This window comes from Solanum tuberosum, unplaced genomic scaffold, assembly GCF_000226075.1.
Source record: "Solanum tuberosum cultivar DM 1-3 516 R44 unplaced genomic scaffold, SolTub_3.0 scf00760, whole genome shotgun sequence".
NCBI classification, from domain to species: Eukaryota; Viridiplantae; Streptophyta; class Magnoliopsida; order Solanales; family Solanaceae; genus Solanum; species Solanum tuberosum.
The window spans coordinates 41,545-67,743 of NW_006239700.1; the positions used below are offsets into that span (position 1 = coordinate 41,545).

General features: G+C 34.5%; 4 protein-coding genes across 7 annotated transcripts in view; 1 reads left to right on the forward strand and 3 right to left on the reverse strand.

Annotated features, from left to right (window-relative positions):
- The window catches only part of LOC102603721 (DSC E3 ubiquitin ligase complex subunit 1), a 12,979-nt gene extending 5,407 nt beyond the window's left edge, over positions 1-7,572 (forward strand). For 2 of the 3 annotated variants that reach the window (XM_006367415.2, XM_006367416.2), the window contains exons 4-15: positions 587-696; positions 2,099-2,159; positions 3,078-3,144; positions 3,222-3,299; positions 3,805-3,962; positions 4,048-4,107; positions 4,218-4,311; positions 4,605-4,772; positions 5,533-5,861; positions 6,078-6,194; positions 6,313-6,481; positions 7,189-7,572. In XM_006367415.2, the coding sequence (XP_006367477.1) occupies positions 587-696; positions 2,099-2,159; positions 3,078-3,144; positions 3,222-3,299; positions 3,805-3,962; positions 4,048-4,107; positions 4,218-4,311; positions 4,605-4,772; positions 5,533-5,861; positions 6,078-6,194; positions 6,313-6,414 (1,344 nt within the window). In that variant the 3' untranslated portion in view covers positions 6,415-6,481; positions 7,189-7,572. The remainder of the gene's footprint in view (positions 1-586; positions 697-2,098; positions 2,160-3,077; positions 3,145-3,221; positions 3,300-3,804; positions 3,963-4,047; positions 4,108-4,217; positions 4,312-4,604; positions 4,773-5,532; positions 5,862-6,077; positions 6,195-6,312; positions 6,482-7,188) is intronic. The other variant, XM_006367417.2, reaches the window with a different exon arrangement.
- A 444-nt stretch (positions 7,573-8,016) lies between these two features.
- On the reverse strand, positions 8,017-9,418 carry LOC102578772 (leucine-rich repeat extensin-like protein 4). Its single transcript, XM_006367426.2, has one exon. The coding sequence runs from the start codon at positions 9,340-9,342 to the stop codon at positions 8,218-8,220; it is 1,125 nt and encodes a 374-aa protein (XP_006367488.1). The 5' UTR covers positions 9,343-9,418; the 3' UTR covers positions 8,017-8,217.
- Positions 9,419-9,989: 571 nt separating this feature from the next.
- LOC102604516 (ADP,ATP carrier protein 1, mitochondrial-like) lies at positions 9,990-14,047 on the reverse strand. The gene is made up of 4 exons (XM_006367418.2): positions 13,791-14,047; positions 12,138-12,642; positions 11,011-11,382; positions 9,990-10,574 (listed from the first exon to the last, which is right to left on the reverse strand). Exons 2-4 carry the CDS (start codon positions 12,618-12,620, stop codon positions 10,275-10,277), a joined length of 1,155 nt encoding a protein of 384 aa, XP_006367480.1. The 5' UTR covers positions 12,621-12,642; positions 13,791-14,047; the 3' UTR covers positions 9,990-10,274.
- Positions 14,048-14,680: 633 nt separating this feature from the next.
- LOC102604850 (mitotic checkpoint serine/threonine-protein kinase BUB1) lies at positions 14,681-21,776 on the reverse strand. 2 transcript variants are annotated; one of them, XM_015305446.1, is made up of 14 exons: positions 21,590-21,776; positions 21,374-21,515; positions 20,822-20,979; positions 20,607-20,697; positions 18,719-18,823; positions 18,548-18,635; positions 17,274-17,377; positions 17,109-17,180; positions 16,936-17,025; positions 16,711-16,868; positions 15,798-15,876; positions 15,593-15,727; positions 15,376-15,497; positions 14,681-15,192 (listed from the first exon to the last, which is right to left on the reverse strand). In XM_015305446.1, the coding sequence occupies exons 1-14, from the start codon at positions 21,661-21,663 to the stop codon at positions 15,003-15,005; spliced, it is 1,608 nt and encodes a 535-aa protein (XP_015160932.1). In that variant the 5' UTR covers positions 21,664-21,776; the 3' UTR covers positions 14,681-15,002. The 2 variants fall into 2 exon arrangements, with proteins under 2 accessions (XP_015160932.1, XP_006367481.1); XM_006367419.2 differs by having other exon boundaries at positions 15,798-15,858; positions 21,590-21,775.
- Positions 21,777-26,199: the final 4,423 nt, after the last annotated feature.

Sequence of the window (26,199 nt, forward strand, 5' to 3'; positions counted from 1 at the left end):
TAAACCTATTTTTTCAATTAAGTTTGAAAATTAATATTAATTTTTTTTTTTTTAGCACAATTAAGACTTTTGAGTGGAAGTGAAAATTAAGTGATCTATTATGGGTCAATATGGATACCCCATATTTAACCCATTTTGACCATATTTGTAGAGACTCTTAAAATAGCTTGAAGCCCATATTTAACCAATTAAAATATGAGTGATCCAAGTCATTAAATATGGGCAAAATGGACTCATTTCATTAATATGGGCTGAAATTGCCACCCCTATGTATGATGGTATTCCTGACAGCTATGTGGTTACCGTAGCAATTGCCATTTTAAGCTCGAAAATCTGAACCTGATAGGCAAAAGTCTAATGTGCTTATTCCCTATTGCTAGGCTTTTGCGATGTATTATGCTCCTTTGATGAGCTTTTCAAAAGCTGTGTTATAATGCTTGTGAATTCAAAATTTTCTTTTGCCGGCTACAATTAGTAGTAATGTTGAGTGGAGCACTTTATCTTCCTCAGTTGAATATACGTTCTACGATGACATCACTTATTTCAATTACATTATCTTCATATAATTTAGTGTTGCCAACAACAGGGAGTAATAATTTTCCATGATATTTTTGACAATGAACGTGGGGGTGCTCAAATCAGAGTAGAAGGTGTATATGTATGGCCATTCAGACAACTTCGGATGGTAGCTCACAGGTACTAATTTTGTCACTTGGCTGAAAGGAGATTCTTTGCGTATATACGTCTAACCACCTATCTTGCTTTATGGTAGAAATTGATGTAGAAAGGTCCATTTATAGTAGAACGAAAATAAAGAGCTTTATAAATTAGAAGTACTCTCAACTAATATTTTATAATTCAAAGCTATATTCACTTTCTTATTGAGAGATTGCAATCTGAAAATTGTCTTTATGAAGTTCATGACAGTAATATCACACATAAGACGTAGAGGCTTAGGACTTGGGTATTTAAGTGTTGAGTTTGGTTATATCAGGTTATGAATAGGCATAAAAGATATGGTGAAGGATTATGACCTCAGGTTAGCTTTGTGAAGTGTTGTTGAGAAAGATAGTAGAAAGTGTATTTCTTAGGAAAATAGTTGTAAAGGAAAAGGAAAATAATTTCCTTCTAACTATTTGTTTTAAGACTATACCTTAATGTTATGGGTTTGGGCATAGTTAGTTGATCGGATTGATTAAATTGATCCAATGATTCTGTAGACTAAGGTTTGAATCTCAGAGAGGGAAAAATTGAGTGACTTCTTCTCTATTGCTCAAGTCTTGGTGGATAGAGTCATCCGGTACTAGTATTGGTATGAAATGCCGGAATATAATATAGCAGTGAGCCACATGCATGTTGGTCCGGACACCACTGTTATAAAAATACTTTCTTTTGGAAATGTTTCTAGTCACTTTTTCCATAATGGCCCTCCAACTTTTTCCATAAATTCCCTGCATACAAATGCTGAGGAAATTTTAACTTTTGGTACTATTGTTTGCTTTTGTAGCAACCGAACTGTAACTCAGGTGTCAGGTATTGCATTGAGAAACAATGTAAGATAACAAAACAAACTATATAAAAAACATCTTTTTTTCCCTAGGATTAGTTCTTATTGTTGAGACTCTTTCAAACAGAAGGAGCTCAATTTGGCATCTAACTTATTAACTGAAATAACCAAATTGAGAGCAGAGACTTGTGGTTCATGTGTCCTTGGTCTTTTTTAACGTGACACACAAACCTCCATTGTGTAATGTGAATCGAAAGGCAAGCCTGCTCATCCATTAAGAAGCTTAGTCTAATTATCAAGTACCCCACCCCACCTCTCTCTCTCTCTCTATTTATCTATCTCTCTCTCTCTCTATTTATCTATCTCTCTTTCTCTCTCTCTCTCTCTCTGTTTTAGTTCAAGCTGGCATCGAGTTGGGTAGTAAGAGATTAGTCATGCTTAGGCTCTGATCTAAAAATCCATCCAAAAGCTCTTGGTCTACTAGGACTTATGTAAATTTAAACTATTGCTTCAGTTTCGCGCATTACAAGCCTGCAGATGGTATTAATATTTGGAATGCTTCATCAACTGACATTTATGCTTCTTTTTCAGCAGCAAAGAGGGTGACTTTGGCCAGGAAGATGATTATCTGTTATCAAATCCTTATCATTTGGTATTAATCATGACCATGTTTTATTTGCCTTTGACGTGACAATTTATGACATCTGTACTTGTGGGTTTTGCTAGCACTGAGCATGATTACTTTAAATTTCTCCATTGCTGTTATGTATTTCCCTTTATATTTGAATTTGATAATGCTCTGTCACTGTCACTGACAAATTGAAAGTTTTCATCCATGATTGACATGATTTCTCTTGTATACAATATTGAGACAATCTTGCATCTTCTTGATGCTGTTATTAATACCACTTATCTTATCAAAAAAAAATATTGACACAATGCACACATAATAAAGCAAATTTGTTGCTCATGTTTTTATACAAAAAATGAAAAGAAACTATCACTCATTTTTATGGAATTTTCCTTTTAGTGGTGATTAATAGAGGGAACTCCTTGTTCCGTATAAAAAAAACAAGAAATATTGAAGGCAACTTCTTGTATCGTTCACACACCACACTCCCCCTTCCAATTTGTTCCTTAATAAATTTTATTTCCCAACTTATAAATGGTCTGACATCCTTCTTAAGAAAAAGAACCTTAAAAGGGACTGACATGGTCTGACAAAAGTTGACAATATATCTTGACAAGCATGGTCTGCAAATGGTCAACTTCTACTTCAATGCCCATGTAGTCACATTTAGCTTCTTTGTGATCAAAATGGACAGAAAATCAGGAAGCTCTTAATCTTTTTTATGTTTCATAATGGCAGCTAAGAGACGGCCATTTAGTTAAATAGACTTCAATTAAAAAAGGAGATGTTTTTTTTAGCTCAGGAATTATCTGTATTCTAGGTAATAAGTTATGATAACAAATTTTGATTTACATTCTATTCAAAGAATTCTAATCAAATATTGAATGTCAATTTTTATCAAATGATAATATCTTTCTTTATCTTACCTTTCCTGCACAGCTTGGAACTTTCTCATCTCAGGTCTTCCAAGAGTCGCCACGAGATAAGATTTGGAAACGGAAACACTGTAATAATGATTACTCAACCTTGATCCAATTTAGCTTTTTAAATCATGGCTTAAACTTTGTATCTCTGTTCCTGCAGCGCCTATTTATGAGATGGAGAAACATTGTAATGTTGAAATTGCAGCACAAATTTCTCGAGTGTCATCTTCCACTAATGGTACTTGATTTTTCTTCTTTACCTTGTTCATCTCTTTGCCCAGTTTTCTCCCTCATTTATGTAAAACCATTTTGAACTAAACTCTGGATTCTGCATTCATGCTGCTCCTTTCTATCATTTGATGATAACTGCTTATTAACTTCCTCTAATTCTGTTTGTCTCTGGTTCATGTTTACATTGGATATTATTAGTTTTTAACGTAGTTTTAACTTCCATATTGATGTTAGTTGAGAACTTCCTCTCATATCCTTTCAGAAGCTCTAACTTTGCCTTTGTTGCATTTCCTTGGAGCATCGTGTATGCCCTAATAATGCAAAACAATAGATATTGATGCATCATGATCTTAAATTAGTATACAGCTGTACATGAGCCAAAATGCAGTTGGTCCAAACCCGTGGGAGATTTTACGAGTAGCATGTATCAATAGAAATTCGAACTTATCCTTTAGTTTGAGGAAATACTTGGGAAACAAGTGATTTATCTTAAGTTACTTGTCTTTTTCCAGATGGAGATCAAGATCATTATCATCTAGAAGGATTGATGGAGAGCCCTTCAGTGGATGATGATGGAGACTGTTTCTCCCCCATGCTATTGAATGCCACTTCTATCAATATAGAGGTTTACTACAACAAAGCAGTTAACTACACGTTGATGGTCACTTTTGTATCCTCCAAGAGTTGTTATTCATTGATGTTATTTTCTTCTATGAACTGCATTTCTGTGGATTCCTTAACTTCTTGAAACCTAGGTTTCTTTTCTTCAAGTGCTCCTTCTCATTCGGCAAATGGAACATAGCAATACCCAATCAGTAAGAATACGACTTTCTGTTACATTCAATGACATAAGTCTTCCCATGTTACTATCTTGCTGTTGCAATGTGTCAAATCAAATGAATGATGTCTGATAATTTTTTTACAGGGAGCTGCCAAAGTTTCAATTTTGATGATCGGGCAACAGGGAATAATTGATGCTTATCTTTGTCTTCTACATCTGACTGCAGGCATACTTGTTGGTAAGTTTGATGGTAGCTATTATCTAAGTCATTGTAGTCAGCACATTTAGCTGGTTTTATTATCTAAAAGTTGTATAGTGGTAACAATGAGGTAGCCCTCTAGGGATAAACATGGTATTGGATAGTAACTTTTTATCAAGTCATTTCTATGTCATGCTTTGCCTCCCCGTAACCAACTCTTAGAAGTTTGTATATTTTCCCTTAAACAGACTCTCTATAAAATATTCTTTTTTTGTTGTTTCTAGCGACTCTGCGCTCTGTTAATAAAATCTCCTCCCCCTCATTCTTTACAGAATCGCTGTTCAATGCTTTTGCAACCGCTGCATTTTTCAAGTTTGTTGTCTTCTCGATATTTGAGATGAGATATCTTCTCGCTATATGGAAGGCAAATAGACCTATGACTAGTGGAGAGGGCTGGCAAGCAATGAGACGTGAACTGTCAGTTCTGTACAGCCGCTTCTGTAAGTATCCCTTGCTGAAATGTGAACATGTGCATAGAATTAAACTGACTCATCAGCTATATGTGTCTGTACCTTGAACGTGTCTGGCTGCAGGGTATTGCTCTAGTGAAAGGGCATATTAGATGCAACACCATACCTAGTGTAATCCGATAGACCCATGGTTCAAGTAAAGGGAAAGGGGAAATTAGATGTTGAAGAGTAAATAATGCATTTGAGTTTTTCCAGTAAAAGTTTTCTTTGACATAATCGCACCTGCTTTGATATAAGTTAATGTATTAACACATCCTGATTCTATTCCATTTCTGTACCTAGCATAGGAGGATGTAACCTCTGATTTTCAATAATTCATTCAGTGCTCAACTGGGCTTCAGAAAATTTGTAATTTCTAATCTGACATAACGGTTTTAAGATAAAAATCAGTATTTAGATTGCAAAATTTAGCAACAAATTAATATTTTCGTGTTCAACATACTACATAGTGCTTGGTTTGGTTCAGATGGGTGCCAAGGGCCCAAGGATAAAAGAGATTTATGACGTTCTCTTTATGTCATTCTAACATCATTAGACATAGTGAGCCAAAGAACTATGAAGTAATACAAGAGAATAAAGTCATGCAAATTTTGTAAGGAAACACTAAAGCAATTACATTAGTTCTTTTCTCTCCCTCTGTCTTGTGACAAACTTGATTTATGTCAGACATTAGTATCATTGTCATGGACAACCTGCTCATATCTCTTTGTTTTCCAACATTGTTTTGCAGATGGGATCCTTTTAGGTGGAATTTTAATCATGTATGAATTCCATAGGTTTCTGCGGCCACTCCTTTTCCTTTTACACTCTTTTTGGATACCTCAAATTGTAACTAACGTTATTCGTGACTCGAGAAAACCGTTGCATCCTCATTACATCTTGGGAATGACTGTTACTCGGCTAGCAATTCCACTATATGTCTTTGGTTGTCCTCACAATTTTATGCGCATAGAGCCCGACAAAAGTTGGTGCATCTGTTTGGGAATTTTCATGGCAGTGCAGGCGTTAGTTCTTCTTTTGCAGCACTATCTTGGATCTCGGTGGTTCATTCCACGACAGGTTTTATTCTGCTCTTTTGATTTTCGATGATATAGATTATGTTATTAGAAGTGAGAAATCAACTGCACATATTAAGTTTTCCCTGACCTATCTTTTCGGATTTTAGTATACAAGGTAGATGGTTTAGACAAAAAAATACTCTTTATAAAGAACTATTTAATCATCTATTAGTTTTGTAGTGACCTATCTTATGTAAGTTTTGATGATGTGTTGCAGATTTTACCTGAAAAATATAGTTATTACAGAAGATTTGACCAGAAAGGAAATCATGCTACTGACTGTGTCATTTGCATGACTGCTATTGATCTCACTCAACGGTCAAATAATTGCATGGTAATGCCGCTTGTATTACTCTTTTCTCGCTATAATGTGGAATTCCTATCAAATATGATTTGATTTTACTAATGGAAAGAAAAATCCATATGGTTATAATGTGCCAACTGATGTTCAGGTGACGCCCTGTGATCATTTCTTTCATTCGGGTTGTTTGCAAAGATGGATGGACATAAAGATGGAGTGCCCAACATGCCGACGTCCTCTTCCTCCAGCCTGAACAGATGTTTTTCTTTTTGAATTCCTGTTAATATAGAGCAACTGACATCACCAACCTGTCAAATGAGGTAAATGGCTGTTCATGCATATATTTTAAACACTACGTAGGGTTTAAATCCCAGTAGAGACAAAAGATACTAGGTGATTTCTTCCATCTACCAAGCCTTGGTGGACAGAGTTACCCGATACCTGTGTTGGTAAGAGCAGATACCCAGTGGAATAGTTGATGTATGTAAGCTGGTCCGAAAACCACCATCATAAGAAAGATAAAATAGGACACTTGCGCCGTACATAAGTTATGCGGAAGTTCAGTGTGTCCATGAGTTATTGAAAAGTTAAACAAGTTGTCTGACTAAAAAAGGCTGTTTAGTCAAGCTTCCAAAATTTGCTTATTTTTAAAAGTATATTTTCTCAGAAAAAGTACTTTTGGGTAGAGTAGCAATTTGTATTTAGCTAGTCAATTTGAAATCACTTTTACAATATTAGAGTAACAATTTATGCTTGATGAAGGTCCCAAAAGTGCTTCCGGAGAAAAGCAACTTCTTTTAAGCTTCTTGAAAACAACTTCTGCTACTATTCAGAAGTACTTCTTTTCCCTTTGGCCAAACGCCTCAATTCTCTAAAATGAGCATATTTGGCTTTCTAGAAGCTTGGCCAAATAGGCTATAAAATGCATATCATTGTGATTATTCCCTCTATAGATAGAAAGGTTCCTTCTTCCCTTGGATCCAGAACGAAAAATATGTTGTGACTGAGCTTTTGTATTTTTCCTCAGGTTGGTATCGAAGTGGATCAGAGCATTCTTGAGAAATCTTAAGTACGTTTTATGAAAATTTTAACGCAGAAACACCAGATTGCTGTGTGCAATTCTTGTGATGTACATTATGGTCATTCTAGTTTTTATTCAAGATGATAACATTCTTGTTTTCTCTTGTATTTCATTACATTTTCTTTGAGATATTGGAGGGAAAGCAAGTTGTAAATTTCAAGTTGTTATAATCAGCACCTTTGCATAGTTGAATTACAGGTAGATAGCAGTGATGATTTTTCACAGGAACAGTTGTGTACAGTTTGCAGATTTTCTTGTACTAAATACTATGGGTTCCTCCTACAGAATTTGTTTTTATTTGTCCAATAAGTGATGAAATTGTAAACTAAATTCAAGTGTTGGTAAAAAATGACCTGGAATTAGAATTATTATGTGTAATACTTTGGAATACTTGAGGCTTTTCATTTGCTTATTTACTAATGAGATCTCATTTGGAATATTGAGGGAAGGAACTTGTCTCACCAAAGCTCTAATCGGTTGGTTGGGGAACAAGTTATTCCAGGATTGTTATTCCCTCAATATGGGATAATCCCGGGATAACTAATCTCGGAATAAGTTATCCCGCGATTTTATCCCAACCAAACATGGAATAAACTTCTCCATGTTACAAATCCACATTTGCAATAAACAATTGCATCTAGTTGATATGCAAGCAACCACAGATAAAAATTAAATTCTAAATGAAATATACAGTACAAGAAAAATATGGAATTACAGAAGAATTCACTATGTAGGTAGGAACTTGATTAAGATTTTTCAAGAATGAGAATCATGTTTTGGGACAACACATAATAGCAGCATCAAAGTTAAATTACCAACATAAGAAAAGCTTAATCACACACCATATTTACAGAGTTGCTATTGACTTTATTCTTTTTTCACATTGGCTACTAAATTTGAAAAAAAAGTTCAAGGAAAACTCAAGCTAGTACTAATTTGTCACATTTTCAGTAGAACCAACACATGAAAACAGTATCAAGTGCCACAATGAAATGCTAAACAGTCAATGGGATGCTCATCCACAGCATCACATTCCTTCTTGCTTCTCTGAAGAGGCTTCTCTGGCAAACAATTTCGACGATCATCGTACACTATGCCCTTTGATGTCAAGTTGCTGCAAATACCTTGCTCCTCACAGAAATAGTTATAAGAGAATGTGAAGTTTGAGAGCTTAGGTAATACACATATTCCCTCTGGTACAGTTCCACTAAACATGTTGTGTGCTAAATTTAGTAGCTCCAAGTGAGCTAAACCAGCAATAGTATAAGGTATTGTCCCTGCTAACTTGTTGTTGCTCACATCAAGAACTTTTAACTTGTATAAAAATCCCACTTCAGGAGGCAAACACCCTGATAAGCTAGTATTAGTAAGGAGCAATTCTTCTAAGGTGTTTGCAAAGTTGGCTATGCTAGGTGGTAAGCATCCTCCAAAGTAGTTATTAGCAAAAACCACAACAGAAGCAGAGCTTGATCCTAAATTTGAAGGGATCACGTTAGTTAAACGGTTATTGTTAACGAAAATAGCATCGAGATCTTTGCTAAAGAGTGGAGGAGGCAATGGCCCTTCAAACTCATTGTAGCGAAGATCAAGATATTTCAAGGAAGGCAGAGAGAGGACAACGTTAGGAAAAGGTCCTACGAATCTGTTGTTACTGAGATCAAGCTCATGCAAGAGAGTGAGGTTGGATAAAGAGAGTGGGAGGATTCCACAGAAGCGATTGCTGTTTAGGTGCAGCAACGCTAAGTCATTGAGAAGACCGAGTTCCTCAGGTAGGAAACCGGCTATATCAGCATGGTTCAGATCAATGCCAGCAACAACTTGGAGTTTGGTGTTATTAGGGAATGGCGCGCAATATATGCCAGTGTAGTTGCAGACTGAAGGGCCAACCCAAGTAGAGGTGAAGTTGTTAGGATCAGAGTAGATAACACGTTTCCAAGCTTGGAGAGCAATGTAGGCTTTTTGCAGCCTTGGGTTTTTTATGCCCTTAACGGAGGAGGAATGGCTGTGTTTGGCTGCTGAGTTGTTGAACACATTGGAGGTAAGACTTAGAAGCAAGATAACAAAGGCAGTAGTGGTAATGGGAAAGGAAAATGAAGCCATTTTTGTTAATGACTAGTAATGCAAGCATATTAATCAACAGCCTCTGCTTGGTTTTTGTAAGGTGAGATATCCTTTCACTTTCAAATACTTTTTAAGGTCCTCTGGCTAATGATATAACTACTACCTCCTGTTAGGACTAATGCATCATTTTACACAACAACTGAAATAACAGCAACCTAACTACTCTAAGAAATAGCAGCCAACATAATGATGTCTTTTTTACAATGTTCTCACATCTTTATCAGATGGTTCGTACGAAATTTCTTGGATTCTAGATCCATCAACAAGATGTGCAAATTCAACGTTAACAATGATCATGATATTTGCAGATAAAATTGAGAGTAAAGAGGATGTGAATGACATAGACTTCCCTCCTTACAGGTAGCTTTCTCAGTTGTTTGAAGTGGGATTGAATAAGGACACAGTATAGGTAAGGACAGGATCTTAACTTGAAGTTAAAGCAAATGACTTTGTTTCAACAAAGTTTTAAGGTGATAAGAATTTGTGTTGGGGTTAGCCCTCAGCTAGAGGAGTTTTCATCAAAGCATTAACTGGTACAACAACAACTATATTCTCTAGTTGAATGGTGAATTACATCTATCCTAGAACAGCCAAGATCCTATGGCTCAATGCTCGTATTATACGAGTTGTATAATCTTTTGGCATTTTGCTTGCTTTAATTTCAGTATGCACTATCATTCAGCAAACTTTATAACAATTTCTGCATAAAAGACAACTATAACTAGAAGCAGTTTCAGAGCTCCATAGAAACAAGAAAAACTTCAAGAAAATACTGTTCCAGAATAAACTTGCAAGAGAATGCCAACCAGTGTGACATAGTTAGGGAAAATTATTCAAAAGCACTGGACAACCAAGGAAATCTACACAACCAAAGGACAGTTTTCGTCATCATCATTCATCACCATATTAGATTAGCCACCGCCACCTGACCCATATTTCTTTCCAAACATAATGAGCTGCAGCTTATCGTACCCGGCTAGAACACCTGCACCAGCAACAGCACGTAGAATGTTTGCTCCAGCACCTTTGAAGAGGGATTTAGTGCCTTCATTCTTAACAATCTGAGAAAATGCATCCATTGAACCCTTGTACTTGACTGCTTCTCCAGAAGTCATCATCATTCTTCTACGCACTGTATCAATTGGGTAAGAAGCCAAACCAGCACCAATAGTGATACCCCATCCCAACAAGAAACTCGCAAAAAAACTATCCTGTAAAAAAAAAACAGAATATTGCAGTAGTGTTATACCAGCCACATAATGGACACGGAAACTCAAGTTTATAGAAATAGAGATGGCAAATCCATCCTTCAGTTCTAAATGTTGACGGTATGACCCAACAGATGAGGGACTGATCACACACAAGTCATAGGCATGTAGTGAAATGGTTAATTCAAGAGTATAACCTGCCTGTGTTGAATCACCAAAATTTGAAAAACATGTAATCATATCTCAAACGATAAACTTCTACATATGCATAATAAATCATTGACGAAAGGGAGGAGAAGCAACAGAATATTTGGTGAAGTTGTGGGGTGCAGCACGCATGTCAGAAGGACAAAAAAATCCAGCATATGGGATAAGAGTGCTTAAAGTATCAATTTACAAAATAATGAGAAAATTGAACCAGAATTAGGATTTCCGATACCTGCATGTCACCAACTAGAAGTACTGGTTTAAGTGAATCGTACATTCCAAAATACAGACCACGGTAAACAATGATTCCCACACATGAGATGGTGAATCCACGGTAAAGCCCACCAATACCATCTGATTTGAGAGTTTTCCTATAAACGTCAACCAAACCATTAAACTGCCTCTCACCACCCTTTTTTGAAGCCTTATTATCATTAGCAAGGCGTGTTCTTGCATAATCCAAAGAATACACAAACAAAAGAGATGAGGCACCAGCTGCACCACCAGATGCCAAGTTTCCTGCAAACCACTTCCAGTAGCCATCCCTGTCTTTCTTGAAATTAAACAGTCTTTTAAAGTAATCTTTAAAAGCGAAATTCAAGGCCTGCAAAAAACAAATTCAGGAATTAATGAATCTGAACGACGAAAAATGCTGCAATAGTGACCACAAATTTAACTACTCAAATGTACCTACACTACTTTCCAAGTCCTCTTCTTTATTCCTTATTTAGCAGTGCATATCACTAGAGATATTTATAAAGTGTAACAATATAAAGAAAAATTTAAATAATAAAAAATTGCAGGAATTAATGATCCCTAAGGATACAAGATGATGTAGTGATGGCCATGTAATTGTTTATAAACTACTCAAATGTACCGAATACTCTCAAGTTATCCTCTTCTTAGATTTTATTGCAATGCATATCACTGGAGAGATGCATAAAGTTTCAGCAAAATCATTATAACAAATAGATCAAATCATTTTTGAAATGATTGCAAAATGTATTCACATCCAGGGCTTACCCTTGGTGGACACAATAAGGTTTACCAGCCACCATGAAGATAGTTAAGATACAAACCAACAACGCACATCCTTAGAGAGATCATGAGGTCTCAAAGTCATTACAACTATAAAAGTCAAATGATAGAAGTAATGATGGAAAAATCAGTTCACATGTTCAATGTTTTGTTGTAGTATTATCTTAAAGACAGCCTTGTAGGTAAATAACAACAGACTTTGGACTAAAAAGGGATCACAAAGCGGAGGAGTGCTCCCTAAGTGTGATGAAAAAGTTAACTAGCAAACTAAATTGTAGACACTGAATAGTAGGCAACCAAGAGAAAGTAAGGTCAGTTAACCTGAGTGGGGAAATATCTGATGACATTTGCAGTATTGCCTCTCCAAAGAGCAAGGACGCCTTCATCCTTGATAGTTCTGCCAAAGCAGTCTGAAATCCCTTTAAAAGGTTCAGAAAGTCTACCAGCCTTTATCATCTCATCCTGATTCTGAATCAAAAGCTTGACTCTCTCTATTGGAGCTGCAGCTGTCTTAGACACTGCGGCAGAAACCCCTCCCATGAGAAAATCCACGACGAAACTGTTAGCTTTCTTCTCTTCAGATGGGGCCTGTATGAGAATAGGAATGCCTAATTGACGGACTTTCAGATTAGCGGCTTGGCAATTCGTCATGCAAGCACCCCCTAGTACTTCATTGACATATCCACCAGTCATGTTGTATGAACCAGCATACTTAGAATGCGTGTGGGGAGATATTCGAGAGAACAGGTGTGAATGCCCATGTATTTTCTGAAATGCAGTAGGAGGAGCTGGACCATCCCCCATGTTTGTAAATCAACACGGTGATCTGCAAAGAAGAGACATAGTGACTGAAGTATTCTTAAAAGTACAAATAAGTGGAGTAGGGAAGCTTCCTATAAGCAAGGAACCCAATAATTAAGCTACAATGTGGAGTTTTCAGTTCAAAAACTGGAATACAGAAATTCAATCACTAAGCAGTCAAACCCCTACCAATAAAAGCACATCCTCACAGACATTGGGACAAAATAGGAAATCTAAGCAAACACAATAGAATATTTACCAAACAATTCAACACGAACACACTTAAAAATAGCTATTTGACAATTACTGTGTATTGACAGAAATCAACAAAGGAATCAGGTAAATACTTTGGACAGGAGAAACAAGGGACTACAACAATAACAACATACCCAGCGTAGTCCTACAAAATGGGATCTGGGGAGAGTAGATTGTACGAAGACCTTATCTCTACCTCAGAGTTAGAGTGGTTGTTTTCGATAGATCCTCAACTCAAGAAAAACAATCCAAAAAGAGAAGTAACGGAAGTACAAGAAACACCAGATAGTAACAAAACGGAAACTACAACAAAACAATACAATTGATCAAGGTACAAGAAACAACATATAGTAACAATAATCGAAGATCAAGATACTACAGAAGCAATACTACATCTATTAATAATGAACGAACAGCAAGAAAACACAATGTTACCTACTAACCTTCTATCCTAATAGATAGACATGTAGTAATTTAACACCAAACGTCACCTCAACATGCAGATTATACATAAACAACCAAGATATGTACCAATACCATCGATAAAAACAAATCTATTTTCATTTTACAAATTCAAACTCAAATCAGAAGTATCAAACCTCAAAACTAATCATAGAAAAAGCAAATGAGAAATGATCTCAACTGTTCTGAACAAAACTATATAACTCACTCAATAAACAACCAATCGCCAACGGGATAACTATGATCCATCAATCATACAACAACACAGCAAATCACAATTGCGCACTAAGACATCAATAATCAACTTTTCCTAACAAAATTCTAAGCTAGATGAACTTGAGGATCAACTGATCTACTGATCCGATAAAGTTGACAAGCACACAAAATTCATATTAGCAATATTTACACACAGTATAGGTGTTGCTACGTGTAGAGAGAGAGAGTGAAAAACGATACCTGAGAGAGAGCGAGAGGTTTCGTTCCCACCTCTGAGGAGAGCAGAAAGTAGTAATATTTTTTCAAAGAAGCTGAGTGAGTATTTTTAGCAAATGGAGTTTCTAGAAGCTACATAGGACTAGGGTTTCCAAATTATTGACTCATCTGACCCTCTTTCTCCGCCAATATTATCCTAACTGCCATTTTCGCGCTTCATTCAACAGTCTCTTTTTATAGTCATCCATAGTCTATTATGGTGGCGCTTCGACTAAGCTTGTCTCTCTCTATTTCCACAAAAGGGGTAAATGAAAAATATAATTATCAAATCCTATTTTCTTTTTTTTTCTATTTTATATAGCTATATTTTCTTCTTTCTTTTTAATATATATATAGTATATAATCATATCATACAGGTCAGCTTAACTAATTTCATGCGGTACGAACTCTTGGCACTAACATAAAAATCAGGTGATTCTATTTCATAATTGCCTAATAATTTTGTCTTTCTCATTTCACAAGTACATGTTCTCTCTCACTAGCACACGTAATTTGAACATATGGAAAAAAAAATAACTAGTGTTTTTACCTTCATAAAATTTAAATCTTTGAGATCTCATAATTCTCAACTCACTTCATTAACCAATAGATTACTCATGGATGTTATAAACTCATATCTGACTTAGACACAATTTAAATTAGATTTATGTATTATATTAAGGATATTGAAAGGAGATATTAACATACACTACTTAAAAAATTAATTAGATTTTCATATAACATCCCAAAACAGATAAAACCTTTTATAAATTGAGATGAAGAAAACACTTGTGTGATTTGTCCCAAAATTAACATAAATTATTGGAGAAGTTCTAAGTAAAGTTTCACATTGTAGCGAATATAGTTACAATCTCTGATCAGTAGAAGTTTGCTTCCTACTCAATTATTTGAGAGAAATGCAAGTCACACAGGAATTCAAATGTTCACAACACTAGTTATATGTTGTTTTTGGATACAAATTACACATACAAGCCTAGCCTATCTTTCCTGAAAAATAATTTTGGAAAGACGGAGACAGCAGCAACTACAGTTCTACAGATTCATTAATATCATTAAGCTTTGTAGGCCAATCCCCACAACGCCTTGATATATGAGCATGAACGTGTACAGTTTCGTAAATCAATGAGGCTTTGATACATTGAACTGCTTCGGGGCTCATACTTCTACACACCGTCCCTAAGAAGAACACAAGGAAGTTTTTTGCTTCGCCAGGAACTGCCTAAGCTTTTTAATCAGCTGAGGATTTGAGCACATATAATTCTGGAATGATTCCCTCAGGCTTTTCAACATGTTCTTATGATCTTCAGTGTGGTCTATGTTAAGTAACTTGGTGAATAGGCTCTTCCAGAGTTCAACTCTCCAGTATCTGAAAGCAGAATGGAGAATACGAAACATATTACATAACAATAAGCAACTGGAATTTTGCCATTTCGTGTGGACCATAATGACTTGATATTAGTATATACCAAACCATCCGAAATTCAAACTTAGAAGACAATGTAAGTGTTAATTAGATAATATGGAAACAAGCAGTGGAGCAAAGACATACCGCTTAAAAGGCAACTTGGGTTGATAACTATGGCCACCATGGGGAGAAGGTCTTCTCTCAATCTCCATATATGAATTGTGAAGCATCATATGTACAATAACACAGAGACCATATGCATCCACCTGGTATCCCCATCAGATATCAAAAATCTAGTTTCCACTCGGCACCAGTTTAATCATCTGGATTATAAAGTTGCCAGGTCTTGAAAGGCACTTACCTGATACTTCCATGGCTTTTTTTCTTGCATTTGGATGCTGCGGAAACCAGAAGTTCGACTGTCCCCTATAAACTCTGTCTGGTCAGGGAAGAGACTCAGGTCTATGCCCCGTCCCCAGTCGACAAGGCTAAGTCCCTGGAAAATTAAACTGTGAGAGTCTGCCAATGTTTCATAAATATTACCAACACAAATGCGCAGAAATTACCTGTTCGCTCCATGGACCAGTACGCTGACGAAAATTTTCCAAGTCTTCTGCCAGATCGTCCCTGAACAGGCACGATAGCCTATACTTCATTAGAGAGATACCCCTAAATTACTTGCTTTTCACAGTTCAACAATTCAAATAATATTTTGAATTGTCCTAAAATTGGTCCAATTTCCCAAAGCAAAGAGTAAGTCTTTCCTTATTTAACTACTACTACACCTCAAACTCAAACTATTTGTAGCTGGCAATATAAATCCTCAATATACACTCTGCTCCATTTAATAAAATAAAATTTAAATCTCACCTTAAAAATCCATTTTTAGATAAAATTAGGGCACTTAAATTGGGTCAGCTGAAGTTTTCATCTGAGATCCTCGTAAGGCTTCCTAGGAGTTCATTAATAGATATCAAGAGTTCTCTCCCTTTTAACCTTGAGATGCAAAAATAACTATTGCTCAAAAGCATTTCAAATATTTCATTCTCATCCATTGTTTAAGCAATTATAGTGAAAGTTAGAACTCCATATAGAAGAAAGCATTAACAGCAACCCAAACATAGAAAAATTGACCTGAAGGTAACTTTGAAGACATTAACAACCATGAATTTCTTTTCTTCGTTAACCCATATAAACAACAGAAATTGTAAGCAACCTACAAGTACAGATTTTTCAACCTCATGCCAATGTATGTAACATCTTATCATGCCCGATGGAATTCAAAAGGTATCAGTCCTACCAATTACACTTTTTCAGAAGGATAAGAAAACCAAAAAGTGAGTAAAACCGTAGAAGTTGTACGAAGCAGACACTCTCTGGTTAACTCTCCCCTATTGATCAAGTATTAACATGTAAGGCTTAAGCTTAGAATGAGTAAATGTCTTTCATGTTTATAAGTGAAATGAAGGCTTTAGTTACCTTGCATAACGAATCAGAAGATTATCCGGTTTGAAGTCGCCATGAATAATCCGGGCATCATGCAAAATTTCTAAAATGCAGAGCATCTCAATGGTGTAATAAATGCATAATACTTCCTCCATGGCCCCACCAAGCACAACATTGGAATTGATTGCATCCTGCAAGGTGCTCAAATCAGGGAATCATATCATTTAAGTTGAAGGTGAAAGATCAACAGACACCTACCTGAAGTGTGCCATTAGCCAGGAAGTCAGAAACAAGTATGCTGTAGTCCGAATATAGATGCAATCTGTGGGCATACCCAAAGCTTAATCTCTGGTGAATAAGAATAAAACTAATCAGCACCACTTTCCTAGCCAGCATACACCAATATATAGTCTATTTTCCATACTACATACTTCTTTTGCAGGAATTCTCATATCCAATTGACGATAAATGTAGAATTCCCATGGGAAAGCTGGCTTTTGAATCTGCAGAGATCAATAACATAAGAAAGAATCGTGAGGACATTTCCAGCGTCAGATTTCCTCATGAAGGGAAATAAGGATAAACTATCATTTCACCTTAAGTGCGACAACCTCATCCGGATTACCATCACAACATGCTTTAAATACTTGAGCAAATCCTCCCTGACCTGCACATCCCTTGATCTGATAGCTGTATCCACCTGAAACAATCATTAAGTCCGCGACACAGAAACATTTAGCTGACAGCACACCAAGTTCATGTCTATAGACACCTAAGTTCATCAGATTTCACTCTCATAAAATTCCATTTCCAAAATTTAAGGCAGAAAGTGCAATTGAGCCGAGGATCTTCCGAAAACAGTCTTTCTACCTCCACGAGGTAGAGGTAAGGTCTGCATACACATTACCCTCCCCAGATCCCACTTGTGTGATTACACTGGGAATGTTGTTGTTGTAAGGCAGAAAGTGCAATGGGTAACTCTTAGGCACCATGTTTTTCACTCTTCGAGTTGATGGGGTGCAACAAGTTTCAATAAGTAAACCAGTAGCAACGCACCTATGGCCTAAGCCCTCAATTAATACTTTGCTGTTGATGCAAAAAACAATTTAAAGCTTAGAAGCCATAGTTTTATCCACAAAATAAGAAACCTTTTCATCCTCATAAAAGAAATACTACAGCACATGACCTATTGAGTCATTTCCTCGGGTCATGTTTATGATGTCAGAACAAGATAATGATATGAGAGGAGGAAATGTATTTACAGGAATCTCTTTTGGGGCCACCTCTCCCTACTGGAGTTGATATCCACCAAACTACAGCAGATTCCCTAAGGAATGAATGAGCTGTCTACATCTAGTGATAACTTTGTCTTCTATAGAAGACAATAACACTCCACTGGCTCTCTTTTTACTATCTAGGATACCAGAAAGCATCTCATTTAAAAGAGCTTAATAATATCCATACCCACCTTTAATCACACCAAAAATTGTGATGGAAGAAAAGACGGGGGAAATTTATGAAGAAAAATCCAACATATCCTATTCAACCTTATGATGTGTCTGAATTGGGTGATGTTTGTTTGAAAATTTCAAGAGCATGTAGAGAAAACAATTCAAGGGGTAAATGTGAAGGGCATACATGCTAAACAAACCAAGGCATAAAATACTAGTGTATACATTGGGGGAGGGGGGGACCCAAGTATCAAGGTACTAGTCCCAAGAGACCTTAGTCCTCCATGGTCACTGCAGAACATTTAGAAGATGTCTTGCCCCAAGACTAGTCCCAACTTCGTCGTGGTCTGAATCTCTGCAATTTTCAGTGAGCATCGAATACTATGAGCTATTATAGACTAAGAAACACGAATTTTTACCTATATCAATAGTTTTATTCCTGGCAGATTTCTGCAAAGTTGACAGTGCTACCTTTCCTGAATACGCCTTTTTGTTTGGATGGTATCCCTGATGAAATTTCACATGTAGCTATCATGAATTGCTATTAACATGTAAAACTAGTTTCATTAAATGCTTCTGAGCAATCTCACTTCATATTTTAATATCTCAGGATTCTTCTTCTGCAACAGATTTTTAATTGTTGAGATCAACCATGGATTGACACAAGCTCCACCATTCTCCGACACAATGTCCATCTACATGATGCATAAATAAATCAATAGTATAATCCTGTGTCAACTAAACACGTGGAATAAAAGAGTAAGAAACAAAATAACAGACAACACAAGCAATAGTCCATAAGTACTCCAAAACAAGAGAAAATGGAAGAGATTGTAGAAACTCTGGTAGATCAGAGATTCTCACAGTTTGAAAGAAAAAACTCTGATAAGCAACAAAGTTAGCCTAGAGGCAAGATGGAATTAGTTATGCATGTTAATAGAATCAACAAAATGGGCAAATGAACTTGAAGGCTCACTATGGGAATGAAGTGTAGTGACTATCCTACAATCTTAACCATAGTGAGCCTTCAAGTTCATTTTCCCCTTGAATTGTTTATCTGGATGTTAGAAACTTGACAGATCTAAAGAGTGTTAACTTTTGGTAAAGAATAGATTAAACGTGACTAATAACATATCTCTTGGCACTGAAATTAGAATGTGTTGTATGATGTAATAGGGTGTTTGATAGCAAATATAGAAATTATTTAACAAATATACTTGACTTATTACTTCAGAGTAAGACAATCATAAAATGGATGCTAAATTGTTCCTCGTGACAGAAGTCAACACTTGACTTGCTATATCAGCACTTGTTGACTCTCTGATAATGAACATATTCTAACAACATATGGCATTGCAAATTTGAAAAGTGTGCACATACTTAAAGTTACCAGAAAACACATTATATATTTAAAAATATTCAGGGTTTAAATTTCAAATATATACCAAGCAAAATACTCAATTTACCAATACTGGTAAGATTCCACCAAGGTGGTTAATATCTCAATACTTTGAAGTAACTTTAGGGTGTCTAATTACACAATCTTAAGAGCCCGTTTGGATTGGCTTACAAAAAATAGCTTTAAAGTCAAAAATAAAAAGTCAAATTGAAATGAATTTTAAGTCAAAAAATAAAAAGTAGGGGGAGACCTACTTTTGATTTTTGACTTATTTTAAGTCATTTTTGACCATGCCAAACACTTCCTAACTTATTTTAAGTTATTTTTTATATCTGTCAAACACTTTCAGAAGTCAAAAAACTGACTTAAAAGTAGGTTTGACCAACTTTTAAGCCAATCCAAACACCCTCTAAGTCTTCCGACTTTTTAGAAGCTGAGTTTTCAATTTATCAGATGGTCCTAAATGTTACTTCTTTATCAGATGGCATAGTGCTGGTGCACTTCATTGAAACTAGGACTCAAAAAATGAAATTACCCCCCTCTGTCATCTAGCTCAAAGCTCTGACAGTTAATTGTTGTATCACATTCATTGATCATTTGATATATCATATGAGCTATCAACTAAATGGAACTCATCAACCAGCCAAATCTACTTGTCTAAAATACTAAGATTTAGCATTAATTTTTTTAGCAGAAAGCAGAAAAAACATGAGATTCACATCACTTAAGTTCCAATTATGCAGTATGGATTGAACAAGAACTTTAAAAGCTGAAAATGCAGATCACTGAATATATGTCAGAGATTTGGTCCCTAATCTGCATAACAAGAAAATCCAAGCATGAAGCCTTAAAATGTGCTTTATGCATTTAAGCCAAGATGGATGATATAACATGTAGCCTATGTTGTTTTATCCATATACAAACCATTTTTATCTCATTGAAGTTCAGCAGTTTCTTTCTAGGTAATAACTTGATTACTGAATCCAGCATCACCACTTCCAAAGACCTAACTCTATGCTTATAACATTATCATACCTTGTCCCAGTTGGTGCAGATTATGAAAACAGAACCAAACATACCTTCTGTAATGAACCAGCTGTTACTTTCTCAGACATTCTCTCGAGAAACAACACTTGTGCCTTCTTCAATCTGCCCAAAGGCTCAGCATTCCTGAAACCATAGTCCCAAGTTCATGAACTTAATGTCATAGACTACAAATGCAGACATATGTTGAGGTGCATAAAGAATTATGAAGCCTACAAAAGAGCATATGTCCTCTGAAAAAGAGAGTAACCTTGAAATTCCCAAATGGTAAATGAGAAATGCATCTATTAACCTCCCTTTTGCCTCTAGGAATAACGCATATGTCTCGTAAAGCAAAGAATTGAACAGACAAATCTTATTTTGCTCAATTTCTCTATATATGCTTTCGTGGTTCGAACTGCTATCCATCTGAAATACAATCCACCAATAGATCAGATAACGCAGCAAACGTTTCATCACTTGTATACTAAGTGCATCCAACAACAACAACCCATTGTAATCCCACAAGTTGGGTATGAGGAGGGTAGTGTACGCATACCTTAGCCCTATCTGGTAGACCCTCAACTCACGAAAATAATAGGAGTGAGAAACCAAGCCAAAATACTAAACAAGGTATGTCAAAGCATTCTGAAAATAAACAGTAACTACAACAAAATAATACAATAATCAAAGTCTGCTTGCACCAATTAACTTAAAATCCCAAATGTACCTTTGCCCAAACACTTCACATAACTTATATAATATATACATAATACCATAGATATCAATACATGAAAAACAAAATGAAGAGAGTATTCATTACATATAGAAACCAAATCTTGAGAAATCTGACGTCGTTTTGGTACCGAGGGTTGTTCTTAAAGGTACTGATGCAGTTCGAGCAAAGCTCGTGTAGATCTCTTCCATCGATTGAGGTTCGCTCTTTCAGTGATTTCTCAATTGACCTAAAAATTAGGGCATAGCATAAACAATTGAACCAAATCTGTGAGTACAAATGCAAATTTTGTGAGAAAGGTACCATAACCAAGGCAATAGCGGGTCGTCGGAGCTAGTTGTGTTGCTTTGATTTTTGGAAATGACGGCCATTGCCATCTGATTCAGCCGCACTCGCCGGAAAATGGAAAAATTGTCCACTGGTTGGGGAAGATGAAACGAGCGCCAATACAGTGTATTTGAATTTTGTTGCCACGTGACTATTAATTAGTCCACTATCCTTATATCCATCATTATCTAATTTTTTGCACAATGCGAAATTGAACAAAAATTATCGGTCATTTTTTAATGAAATTATTTATAACAGAAATTTTTTAGATTAAATTATTATTTTAATGGCATTTTTGTTCAATTTCATTTTCCGTTAAATTTTTTCACTAATGTAAGTTGTAGTTTGTAATTTGCATCAAATTAAATTTTATGATTTATTTGATGCAGCAACATTATACAATAATTATGTGATGTAATAAAGGCGTGCTTTGCTAGTGATAACCTCGTAATTAATATCTGCAAGAAGATTTTTTTTTTTTTTTTTAAATGTTTGATTGAATAAATATTGGTTTAATTTTTTTAGCTGGCACATTTGCACATACGTTATTTGTGGCTATGTTTGGATAATGACATGAGTTTACTACTTTCATTTACATCATGTTGCTCCCGCCGATTATGTCTTATAAATCGATACGTTATATAAGTATGTTAATGGGTTATTCTTCCGACAAAGAAATGACTATATATACATAATTTTTCTATGAGACTTGATTTTCTATCAACTTAGTAATTGATTAATTCTGATTTGTGTCCCTACATATTGTGTAAGCTCATATACAACAACATGAAACACAATACAACCACCTCTTCTATGAGTTTTCTTTTTTTGGTAGCCTTTGTGAGAAGTTAAATATCCTTTGTTCAATTAACAAAACAAAATGAAAGACTGAAAAATTAGGATAGTACGTATAATTTGTAGCTTATTATATTCACTTACAACTCTATGTGGTGATACTTCTTAAAAATTGCAAAATATAGAAAAATTACATAATTTTATAAGTAGTATACTAGTATATACATACTTATACTTATACATGTATCTAAAAATCCGAGAAAATGACATAAATAGTCCCTTAACTATATGAGTAGGTCTAAAATGGTCCCTTAACTATACACTTAACGGATTTAATCCTTTAACTATTCAAAAACTTATCAGCTTTGGTCCCTTAACTATACACTTACCGGTTTTAGTCCCTTAACTATAAACTTACCGATTTTAGTCCTTTAAGTATTCAAAAACTTATCAAGTTTGGTCTTTGTCCATTTTTTTCTAATACAAATAGCTTAGGTTTATATTAACAGAATCCATGCCTCGAGAAATTAAATTCTTTTAGCAACTTTTTCTGTTGTTTCTCTCTCTCTCCGCTGCTTTTTCTTCAAATTAACCTTATGTAGAGAACCTTAACCTCAACGATTTAAAATAAAACTCACGAGGAAAGAAAATATAAGTCATAATTTTATTCAATAGAGAATAAAATGAAGCATATTATTGCTACTAATGACTTGAATATGTTAAACTTTATTATAGAAAGAAAAAAATTATTACGCGTTAAATCCAAAGGTTGTACTCCAACGACTTCATTGAACGAATTTTTTTAATTTTCCATAAATTGAAATTTATAAAATGGTAGATTTGCATTTTTAAATTTTTTATTTTAAATAGATCAATTTTATTATTCTATTCATTTTATTTTACGTAAAGAAATTTGAGTAAATTAAATAAAATCTGCACTGATTAGCATATTCAAGTGCTTAATTTTATCCTCCATTGAATAAAATTAGGACTTATATCTTCTTTCCTCATTTATTTTATTTCGAATCGTTGACATTATTGTTCTTTTCATAAGAGTAGTTTGAAGAAGAAAGGACGAGGATAGAGAAACAACTTAAAAAATGAGTTAAAGATTTAATTTCACGAAGATTTCGATTAATATAAATCTAAGCTATTTGTATTAAGAAAATGGACAAAGACCAAACCTGATAAGTTTTTAAATACTTAAAGGACTAAAATCAGTAAGTTTATAGTTAAGGGACTTAAACCGATAATTGTATAGTTAAGGGACTAAAGCTGTTAAGTTTTTAAATAGTTAAATGACTAAATCCGTTAAGTGTATAGCTAATGGACTATTTTAGGCATAGGGACTATTTATGTCATTTTCTCTCCAGCCCTAACCTCACTTGGTCGTTGGCGTTTCAGTTGGCCAATGTTGTGCATATAAATCTGAAAATACATACTCACATATATCAAACTTCTGCTTTAATTTGAATACACATTCATACACAGAGAGTTGACCAAACATACATATTACATAAACACATTTATAATCATATATTGTATCCGCAAGAGTATAGTGTATTTTGTTACATTTTGAAAGAAAATATTATTATGTTTTTGAAAGTAAATAAAATTTCACTATACTTTGCAACTGCCGTTATCTATGAAAATTTACATGTACAAAGTCGGGGTGTTCATGGACCGCATTGATTCAAGTGTTGCAAATATCAAATCAAATTATTTGTGTTGAGTTTTTTAATCTTTAAACCAAATCAAACCAAACATATTAATTTATGCTTCAAATATTTTTTTAGTTCTATCAAAATATAACTATCTAAGATGTTTCTTAAGAAAATAACATAAAATATGATATGAGTGATGACACTAAAATGTTCAATAAAAAAATAATAATGAAATCACACAAAATAACTATTGTAGATAAATAAGTCATAATGAAAATGATCAGTACTAAATCATAATAAAATAAGTCTAATAAATATTATTTACATGACTAAATATCAAAGAAGAACTAAAATTAGGTTATGTATTTTAATAATCTATACCACTGTAAAATTAAAGAACACATATTCAACATTATTGTCATTCTTAGTGTTGAATTGATTTTTTTTGTGAGCATTAGTATTGATTTGATTTTGATTTGAACTTTATTAGAGTTACTAATGTTTATGGACTATAACATTTACTAGACTATTCAAAATTCTAAGTCAAACTTGAAATAATATGTTAAAAGATAAAAAATATGAAAAAAGTATAAGAAATATTTATAAACTATATCAAAGTGTAAATACTTTTATGTATAAAATAAATTTTAAAAATTATATATATAATGTCAAATTGACTTTTAAAAATTAGCACCAAACCAACCAAACATAATTTTATTACCATATATTAATCAAAAAAATTCTCTTTATTTGACTCGATCTACAAAATTGCAATTTTCGATTCGATTTTGTTCATCCTCGATACCGAGTACATCAAATGGGCCCAATGCTTTAATTGTGTTATTGGGCCAGACAAACACATCCCCACCATTGAGGAATCGTACCTCAAAAGACACCAGTTCATGAATTTTCAGACTTCATCATGCACAAACAGTGCCACGTTTCAATTTCTGATTGCATCAAATATAAAGTGGAGAATAAAAATAAAAATCATTTTATTTGAATTTTTCAAAGTTTAAATTGTGTTTGAACATATTTTTTTGCAATAGATATTTAGAAATTGAATGTATTTTTAAAAAATAAAATATTTGGGTGGCAAAATCAAACCCAACTCGCCCAACCTGGTTAAGTTTGGGTTGGTTATTGACCCGTTCATTCATTAGTTTAACCTATTTCAACCCAACTCATTTCAAACTATTAAAAATTGGGTTGATATGTAACCCGAATTGGCTCCTGACAAATCTAGTCAAACTATTTTTTTCAATTTGATATGTTATATATAGTCATAAAGAAAAAATATAATTTTATTAGGTACTAAAATAGTTTAAAAGAACAAATAAAATAATTGAGTTTAGCAAAAATTGGGTTGGGTTAAGTCTTGACCCGTTATATAACTCGTTACCTAATCCATTTTGACCCAACCCGTTTTGATCCAAGCAAATTTGGATTGGGTTGGGTCTTGACCCGATTATTGTCTTAATCCATTAAATCATTTTTGACCTTGCCAAACACTTCCTAACTTTATTTAAGTTATTTTTTATATTTGTCAAACACTTTCAGAATTTAAAAATTGAATTAAAAGTAGGTTTAACTAACTTCTAAACCAATCCAAACACCCTGTTATTCTTTTTTATAGTGGAAAATTTTCTGTGTTATTTTTCTTTTTTATCAACTTTTAATTATATTCTAGTTAATCCACGATGTTTCGACAAAGAATTTCCGCAACATTCCCTCATGTCTGAGAAAGCCCAAGAAAAGAAGGATCGTCCCTATTCGAAACCTGTCTGCTCCATAGTGCAACTCTTTATTTACCTGCGTAGGGGGCCACCACTCACGAGAAGCTAAGACAACTCAATGCCAGCCATGTACTCTTATCTTCATTTTTTTTCTTATTTTTTTGGATTCCCACATTCAAATCGTCACTAATGTCTTTTTTTTTTCATCTGATGTTTGATATCTTCATTAAAGTTTGACTAAATTCATATTTACGTAAGAAATTTCACATTGAAAGATAAATCGCTGACTAATGTCATGATCAATGAACTCTAAGTTTTACTATTGATTATGTTCCACGTACACTCCAAAACAAAGTTGATTTAACATGACTATATGATTTGTAACTTTTTT